Below are 9,783 nucleotides of genomic sequence, written 5' to 3' on the forward strand. Positions count from 1 at the left end.
TCAGGGAGTAATCCATCAAAAATAAAATAAAATAAAATAAAATAAAATAAAATAAAATAATCCTTCTTTTGCCTTCTCTGAGAGCCACATCACTAGTTTTTGTTGCTGTCTGTTCCTTTTTAACACCTCCACTTCTACCAAATAAAAACTATACTCTGGCACAGCTCTATCTATACAGCTCCACTTCTCTTCAACTTCCCACAAGGGCAGCACTCTCATGATTAACTCCATTTGCTTTAGAAAGAACTGATTTCTCTATTATTTTTGCTGAAAGGTATTCATAGCATACACTTCCAAAAATTGTTCCCCACTTCTGTAGAATACTCCAAATTCAGTGCTCAAGCAAAGACCAACAAAAATATTTTGCATTTTCTTTTTTCTAAGTGAATCCCAAGAACATCAAATGTACACAAATGATTTTAGCGCCTTTGGTCTTAAAATCATGGCCTTGATTTAGCATGCAGTGTTCCTTGTGAGTAGCAGGAGTGTCACCTGTACCAGGAGTGGCCCCCCCGGACCTAGAGAGCATCCCACCTTCAGCCAGCAGCTACGCAGACTTACAGAGAATCACCTGCTAGGTCTGCTCAAGAAAACAGTGATCATTTCACTATTTCCCATATAAATTGGTCATTTCTTATCCTCAGAAACGGATATGGACAATAAGAGTGGACAATAAGAAAACGTTCTTATGCAGAAATCTTTTGTCTCAAGCTTAATCTTAAAATGGCTCTTCCCATCCAAGTTATTATATCATGGGAAATACTGATAAAATGTTTACCACAATTCCACAGTTAGCCATTTTCTAATAGAGGATACAAACCAATCACTTGCATTATGTTGTTTAAAGAATGCAAAGAAAATCAAAAGTGTAATGATTGCTGCTTTATTAGCATAAAATTAAAGCATCTGAATACCTAATCGACTGAAAATATAAGGTATTCATTTTTAGAGTACAAAGAATTTCTTAAATGAGTGTGAAAACATCTCTTTTAGGCAATTTCTTCAGTTACACTGAAAAGTTGTCTTTGCTTCAGGTTAATAATATGGGGTTAGAAAACATGAACTAATATTGATGTAAAAGCCTATCCGTGACAATAGCTCAGAACACTAACTGCAAGATGCTGCTACAGTATTTACATTTCAAGCTCCATTTATGTTGATATTTAAGCACATAAACATTCATGATCTTACATAACAAAAAATTAAGTATACCTACAAAACACAAAAACCAGAACAGAGTGCAGCCAGCACTTCATGTATTACGGACAAGAAACTAGGATAATAATGGTTAATAAAATTGTGAGATATATGAAAGCTGATTCCTGCAACAGCACTATTTCATAATACAAGATACTTCCATTTCAAACTCTGACAGAAATACACTATGTGCAACATTTCATCATCTTGCTTCAAATGAACTCCAACACTGCTGTTTCTATTTTCACAGATAAGCCGAACAAATCAAGGGACATTGGGTTTTAAATCATCCATTTATGCGTTTTATTAAACTGTTTCTAAAAGAAACCATGTAAACAAAACGTTCTTACACTATGACGTGGCTTTGTTTGTTGTTTTGTTTTGTTTTTAATTTGGGGCTCATTACAGCTCTTTGGTGCATAATTCATTCTAATATTGTGTGTCATTCACACAGAAATAAGATACAGTCTTGCTATGGAAAAATGACATAAAACTACAGAAATATAAAAATTAGCTTTATTCACAAAAAAAAAATCTACTTTCAATTAGTTTTTTAATCAATGAGTTTCATCTTACAGTGTCTCGTTGCTCTTGGAATAACAAAAACAAATGAGGAGCAGGGAGGGAGGGAACTATAATCTTAAATGAGACTGAATAGGTGGAGAGGGAAAAAGACTGACAAATTCCCAAAAATCCCATGATGCCCCTCAGGAAAAGTACTTCCCTCATCTGGAACCCTGCATTACTTCCACTGAAGCCATGAAACTGTCCTGAATGGTTGGCTGCTCATACAGATTATTTTTCAAGATCTATCAGTTACAACCCTTAACCACAGTCCATATATATTAAAAATAATGTTTTCAAAGGTGATAAAGAAGAGAGTTTTATTCTGGCTCCTCCCTCTAAACATGCCTTATAGTAAACCTGCCTGAGACATCTAGGTACATCTCTGGAAATAACAGGCACCAAGGCTGGGGGTAGCACATCCTTCTGTGGAGCAGAGCACATCTCATCAAGATTAGAACAGATACTTTGGATGCAATGCATTCACATAAGAACAACTGTGCAAGTAGGGCTGATGTGCAGTTTGAGTTTTTACCCCAGTGTCAGTGTACCTTTCTTAATCCATCTTTTGCTTTGTTCACACTTAATAAAACAAGGGATTCATAGAGGCCAATTAAACCACAGTTTTATCCTAAAAAACTTGATTTATCAAGTCATCAGTCCTACTGCTACAGCTTTCATTGCAGCCTGACTTCCATAGCAAGGTATGGTTACATGGCTCCCATAAGGAAGCGTGCATATTTTTACTACACTTTTTCTTTAAGTTTTAAATTCAACTTATTCCAAGTAAAATGAGGTTAACAACTGAAGGAAGTTCTAATGGGTTTGATGAACACAGGTAGCAGACTGAGAAGAAAAATGTTACTGATCCTTTAATGATTTATGCAGATCATAGCCAGCATCAGACACAGGGAAATCCCCCTGGGAAAGCAGTCATGAGTGCTTTGCTTACAGGAAAGGTTTCATGCGTACAATTTAGACACAAGCAAGTCCATAGGAAATAAGACTTTACTAAACAAGCTGTTCAAAGATTGTTTATACTGCAATTTTCACAAGAAAGTTAGCTTTTTATTTGTTGAAATATTTTTCTTTGCAGTTTTTTCTTTTCTTCTTTTTTCCTTTTTTTGCAAGTAAAATGTCTTACTCCAATAACTATATATATTTCACTTACTTTTCAGACACCGAGACATGCCCTCTTAACAATTCTCGGGAGCTTTGGCTTCGTTTCCTTGCGTTTTGTACTTCTGTGTCTGCTTCACTTCCTTTGGAGGGAGGAACATGCACCACAGCATGCATTTCGATGACTTCTGTGCCCCAGGGGGCTCACAGGCTTACCCATCTCTTTTACCAGTAAATGCAAACATACCATCTGTTAACAGACAGCTGCAACATTCTTCCAAAAGAACAACCTTTAAAAATATTGTTTACTTGTCTGAACACAAGATATCTCTCCTATCCTTCAAAAGAAGTGACTGATTGACGGGTAGGCAAAAACGTTTGCTTTGACAGAATCAGACTGACATCAGTTTTCATGTTCTTCTTTGCTGTCTGAACAGTATCAAGCTGATCAGATTTGTAATTCTTCTGAAGCACATCAAATCAAGCATAAATACCACAGTCCTTTCCGCACTAGACTTGTTTATTTGACCAGTGTAAGTTAGTAAGTAACAAAGTCACCTGTGATAATGGCACTGTGATTGTTTTCTACATTTCTTTCTATGGCTCTTGGAATACAAAAATCAAAAATCACCTAGCTTCTTTGAAAAGCCCTGTCCAAACAGTTAACCAACAAGGCATCGGGTAACAGTAACATTCCAGAAAATACATGAGTTTACAACCAAGTGTGACTGGAGCCGCTTACCCCACAAATGGCTTTTCTAAAGCAGCTAAATGTCATAGCTTTTACAGCAGTGAGGAAGAAACTGGAGGAGAGTCTGCACCTACGCTTGCAAGAAAGATGTCCATAACGCCTCAATTACTTTTGCAGTCATACACAAATTGAGATCACATGACTAGGAAAACTATTCCATCCAATTCCCAAAATTAATGGAAAGAATATTCAGCTGATTTATATGCAAGCTGGATAAGGCCCCAGCGAGACTTAAATAGCCAAGATGTTGATACCTTACTGTTCTATTGCCAGAACACCAGAGGATTTTAAAGATCTGGCTGAGGACATACATCCACCAAAGAAAACACTACAATTGGCTTTATCTCAGCTGTTATACAGTTTTTAAATCAATTTAAATTCTCCACTTCAGTGGTTTTATATATTTTAGAATAAAAACTAACATTAAGAAAAACATTTCTAGGATTTTTATATCCAAAGCCACATGAGTTCTTTCTTTAAATCAACATTCAAGTATATATAGATTAAAATAAATAGAGAAAGAAATGTTAGCAGACAAGCACCTAAAGGTTGTTAAGTATATGCTGTCCTCTCATACTAAGATGTTTGCTACCCTTTTTAGAAAAATACTTTTACATAGGCTTCCAAAATGAAATTAGTCACAATTTCTAGCAAGCTATTATGGAAGACCACCATCACAAGAGATAAAAAACAAACATTGAAAATCAGGACTGTAAAACAGTTTAATTGAAATACTATTATTCTAACACTATTTTCTCCCAGTATTTCATATTTACCATGCAAATATCATAATTAATTCCACATTCCACTGAAAAAGTTATACCATGCACAGAAGTCAAAAAATCAATTCTTAATGTATATGTTGTTTTCTCCTTACTGCAACTCCTGGCTTTTTTTTTTTCTTTTTCTTTTTTTGTAGATAAGTTTGCTTGTCAAAATAGTTTTTATTTCCCAGAAGAATCTGCAGTCTAATACTACTTTTGTCATAGAGTCCAGTGCTTTATTTTATTTTAAGAGAGGAGGCACAAACTCAGAGAAGAGATTTGCAAGTCCTGCAGCTTCAAATTCCTTTTGTAGCTCATTCAGCGTTGAATATTCTTTGACTTCAAACATCTGAAACCTACATTGTACAAGAGAAACTCATGAATATGCCTCGGTTTGTCAGAATGTAATTATCGATTCAGTTACTTTTCTATCCACAACAGTATTAAATTATACCTTTTATGCTGCGACTGTACTTTTGTCTCACACAGTACACTAATCATTTTCTCTTTGCATTTCTTTCCGCTTGAGTCCACATCTACCTTAGAAGTTTTCTGAAGAATCAAGTACTCCTAAGTGTCAAAAAGAACAAAATATTAAATGTCAGCCAGCATCTTTGAAGTTTAGTGAAAACTCAGAAATCCATATGAAACAAAGATCTTTTTCAGAACACAGTAATCACGTTTTGAAAGTTCATCCCAAAAAATGCATGCCTGTTTCAACGCATCGCCTTGAAGCTGGGCACAGTCTTAAATACTCTAGAAAATGTTGAGTTTGAAAGATCAAAATGTTCTCCTCCAGTATCACCATAAAGGCCTGCCTAATGCAGCAGGACTACATAAACACAAGTTCAAAAGTAGCATCACATGGTTACAAGGAAGAAGACAGCTAGGAATGAACTACTAGTATCTGTTATTACTTTCCGATCACAAATTTCCTGGCTTTGGAGTTATTTTATGGGGTGTTTCAGAAACAGAGGAGACTGAATCTAGCATATTACAGTCAGGAAACATAGGGAATGCAACAGCAGAATTCCAGTGGGAATCCAATGGAATATGAGCCACAGGCTTCACCGGTTTCTTTCTTACAGAATAGCTTATTTTTCTTAAACGTGGAATCATGTTGTTGGGCCTTCCTATTCTCCTATTGATCAATCTGCTTCCAAAATTGCTAATCTTGGAAAAACACATAGAAAATATTCAGACACAGGTTTCAGTAGTAAATCAATAGAACTAGTCAACATTCATTGTTCCTGCACCTTAATGTTGCTCTTGTCACCCTGAAGAAGAATCAATATTATCTTGCCCATGAACATCAGTCTTCCAGTCAGTTTTAGATCTGAAGCCCATTTTTCCACAGTTCTGACGTATTTTGCCTTCGCTCTCATGTGATCTAAATGCAAAAGGAGCATCCAGATAGCATCCTCTGTACTTGCTCCTTTTGATAAAGTGGTTTTTTCATTGCAAACTGTTGCTGGTTGCTTAATGATATATTTAAGATGCTGCTGTATCCAAAGAAGCAGATCATGCACCATGGGTTCAGAAAGATGCTTCTTTGCTTGTTCAAGTAATTTATCTTTTATGTCCATACACTGGGCCCTTGTAAGCTGGTCTGAGCTAACAGAAATTTCTGGTAGAGTTGATGGATAATTGACTGGTAAACGAAACAGCAGCTTTAAAAGTATATCTGTATCCAGTAGCTCTTTCACGCTGATTTGAATTCTAAATGTGACTCCATCTGTTTCTGAAAAGTACAAAAAATAAACATTAATAGTTTGTTTGAAGTTGAAAAACATTATTAAGTTTTCCTATCATCTTTTATCAATTCAACTCAATGTCATTCTGTACTAAAAACGTGCTGTTTTTCTTGGAGGGATGCGGAGGTGCAACCAATAACTGTAGCTTCGCTTGCAGGGAATCCTAAAATGAAACACTTCCATATCATACTAGAAGGAAAATTATTTAACACATTCCGAAAAGCATTCTTACCTTTTGGCTCCTTTAAAGTCTACTCAAGCCAGTAACAAAGAATCGTCCTAAAAACTTAAATCAGCTTCTACAGCTCAGTAGCAGCAGCAAGGACAACTGGAAAGAGGGACAGAGCATTGCTATAACTGTGCTTCTAGAAAAAACAGTAGGGCTTTTACCATCATTACCAGCACAGCCTTGTGTATTTTTGAAGATGTAACCATTCAAAGGCAGTTTAACACAGAAAAGAGACAAGGAAAGAAAAAAAGTCACAAATTCTTCATCCCCTACAACTTTCTGAGAAATTACATTTAGTTCTTCTGTCAACTTCTCCACATTCTCAACAGTTGGACTGAGACAATCAAAATATCTCTGTTGTACATTTGATCCCAAATACTACACACATCCATACATATATCCATATATATATCCATAGCTCATGTTTATACACCTGCATAGGTACTCAAAACATGTTCTCAGTCTACTCCAGAACGCAATTATATTCAACATGAAAAGTATGCAGCATAAGCATACAGGAGAAAAGACCACACTCTCCCATAAATCACATAATTTAAATCAATGACTATGAAAGGACAGTAATTCCTGCAATAAACCCCTTCTTGTTTCACAGAAGAAAAAAATAACACAAAACTTGATAATGTGAAAAGAGGGAACAAAGACCTAACCTTCTCTGCAATCAAAAAAGAGGGTATCAGATAAAAGGTGAACTTCCTCAGATGTTCTCTGCTTCACCCCTTTGATGCATTCCAAACACTTCACCCCAACTCTCACAAAAATTGCTACAGTGTCAGGTTGATTCACTCTAGGAGGGCAGGAGAAGACAGATTTGAAAGGGAGATAAGAGCTGAGTTGAGTTTCTGAGGAGCTCTTTTGAAGTGACTTGCCGCCTTCCCCCCCCACGTTATCTTCCTTCACATAACATTCAGCTGAATTATGTCTGATTAGCATTGCCGACACCAACCAACCTCAGCGCTCTCTGTGACTTTATATTTAAACACTGTGAAGTGAAAGAAATTAAAAGCGACTTGGACAGACAGATGTACTTGAGAGAGCTTAGCCAAAGTCTGCTTCCAAACTTCCTTCCTGGTTCATGCAAAGAATACTCAAAGGCAGAGCAGTCACAAAATAAAACGAGCAAACCCTCCAAACTCAATAACTGAAGTACAGCATTACAATAGCATGGGCTGCCAGGCCCCCAGCCTCTGGCTGAACATCAGCATCACCTGATGCTGCCCAACAGCCACTTCATTTTATACCATGTTGCCTATATACTTTGAAACACAAAGCCTACAAATGAACTGAAGAAGCAGCCAGGCCAACCTTGCCCCTTCAGCAAGGACCTCCCACTGCCCTGCATGCATCCATATGCCTGCCACATCCTCACACCTCTCCCTGCACGATGGAGTGGTCCCAGTGCAGCCGTGCAGTCTCATGTCCCAAAGCAGATTACTCTGAGCCTGGCAATGTCCACTTACATCTGCTTCAGACTTACTTTTAAAAAGGAGATCTTGTTCAAAACATGTAGTGTGCTGTAGTGTGCAAAGTTTATTTAAGCACGGTGGTGCCCATGTTCTGCACCAGCACTGCAGACTGCCGGCAGAACAGAGTGACGCTTGTCGTCCTTTATAACAAGGCTCTGAAGAAACATATCCTTTGTTTGCACACACTACAAGGTCTGAGTTGCCTTCACAGCAAAATGGTGATTATTTCTGAAATAAAGGTATGGGTATGACCCCTGTTGGCATTTAATGTGCTAATATGACTAAACTCAATACATTTTAACCTATTTTAACCCACAGCAGCACGTTTATCAGTATATTTAGCTCTAGCATACTTCAGATTTTTTCTTATGTTCCATGACAGCCAGACAGATATCCCCCTCTTCTCCTGCCCAAAGGCATTTTGTGCAACAAATGCAGACTATTTTTATATTCAGAAAATGGCATCTATAAAGTACGAGCTTAGAATATATAAATATATTTTTATAGCAAGCTGGATGAATAAACCAGAAAAGAACAGATTAAAAGTAAATTATGGATTTTTATCTCTAATGCTAATCTTTCTAAATAGATATGGAAGGTAAGAACGATATGCCATAATTAGTTTACTTAAATTCATCAACATGTTGCTTTGGATAAAAACATATCTTATATTCTGAATAGTTCATTGTCAAATTCTGGGAAGCTGAGGTTGTTAGCACACCCAGAGATCTGCAAAAGCATTTTCTTCCATTCCTCAAAGCCGTAAACCCTCAATAGTCTCCTTTTTGTTCAACAGATCTATACCCAAATTACTCTTAACATATGAGAGAGAAGAATCTAACAGCCTCACTGAAGTTACCCCCATGCACTATTTTGTCAATGACAATTTCTATGGTTTGAAGAGATTAAGCAAATATAAGCTTGTAAATACAGCAAAACCTTACTTTAGACTAACTTAAGGCTTTCATAACTCCAAAACAAAAAATTCACAACATAGGAAAACTTCCAACAATCTGTAAAGAACCTTTTCAATTCCAGCTGAAAACAATGGAAATCAATCAGATATTTATGGTCCTAACATATCATGGGAACAACCTCACAAGGTCGCACAACACTAATACAAATATACCAGCCTGTCTGTATTGAGCATCCATGACACTTCACGATGTCCCTGGAAGGCTTCTAAGCCTTTTACATCCTGGTAATTTTGCTGTATGTGAAGCACAGAGATGGAGAGACAGCCGTGCACACATGATGTTCAGATACCCTTACATTTGTTACAAGTATCTGTTAAGCCTAGATACTGTATTTTCAATTAGCACCTGAAATAACGCGTCTGAACTTAACGTCTTTTAGAAAACAAAACTCAGTTGAGGCATTTCATCAATTACATTTAAAAAATACACCTCCAGATGCCAACTGAAAAAAAAAAAGGGAACCAGGGCAAGAGGCGTGCTGCAGATGTAGACACAAACCAACCCCACTCGTAGGCTACTCTGGCTGATCCATGCTCTCCATGCAAGCACAAGTCCGTCAGAGCCTGTCTACGCATCTTCCTTTCAAATAACGGCCTACTGTTCTCCGGGGATCTATTTCGATGGCTATTTTCAAATAAAAAATAATGGTGTTTATTCAATGAATTTCTTAGCAACCATTTACAACGGGTCACTGCAGGGCAGCCCCGTGCCACCGCACACCAAAGCAGCAAGGGCTGTTCACACAGCGGCGGGGACCAATGAGCTCAGCTCGCCCGAATCCCAGCTCAGGCTGCCCAGGGTCACGGCCGGGGATCCGGGGAGGGGAACCCCGAAACAACCCGTGCCACTGAGCTCCCGGCCTGCAGCACGCCAGAGCGCTGCAGATCCGCTCGCCTTCCAGCCTACGGCAAACACGCAGCACCAGCCAGCCGCACGCCGCCGTA

The 9,783-nt window shown here is 37.8% G+C and overlaps 1 protein-coding gene across 1 annotated transcript; it reads right to left on the reverse strand.

The window, feature by feature from the left end:
- Positions 1-1,699: 1,699 nt before the first annotated feature.
- On the reverse strand, positions 1,700-9,770 carry RWDD3 (RWD domain containing 3). The gene is made up of 3 exons (XM_031554766.1): positions 5,652-9,770; positions 4,850-4,965; positions 1,700-4,751 (listed from the first exon to the last, which is right to left on the reverse strand). Exons 1-3 carry the CDS (start codon positions 6,186-6,188, stop codon positions 4,637-4,639), a joined length of 768 nt encoding a protein of 255 aa, XP_031410626.1. The 5' UTR covers positions 6,189-9,770; the 3' UTR covers positions 1,700-4,636.
- Between the last annotated feature and the right edge of the window lie 13 nt (positions 9,771-9,783).

This window comes from Meleagris gallopavo, chromosome 10 (genome assembly GCF_000146605.3).
Source record: "Meleagris gallopavo isolate NT-WF06-2002-E0010 breed Aviagen turkey brand Nicholas breeding stock chromosome 10, Turkey_5.1, whole genome shotgun sequence".
NCBI lineage: Eukaryota > Metazoa > Chordata > Aves > Galliformes > Phasianidae > Meleagris > Meleagris gallopavo.

Coding starts and splice junctions, on each gene's coding strand:
- RWDD3 (XM_031554766.1), bottom strand. CDS start 6,188: ATGTTTTTCAACTTCAAACAAACTATTAATGTTTATTTTTTGTACTTT. Junction 4,966..5,651: donor GTGACAAGAGCAACATTAAG/GTGCAGGAACAA, acceptor TTTGACACTTAG/GAGTACTTGATTCTTCAGAA. Junction 4,752..4,849: donor GTACAGTCGCAGCATAAAAG/GTATAATTTAAT, acceptor TGTACAATGTAG/GTTTCAGATGTTTGAAGTCA.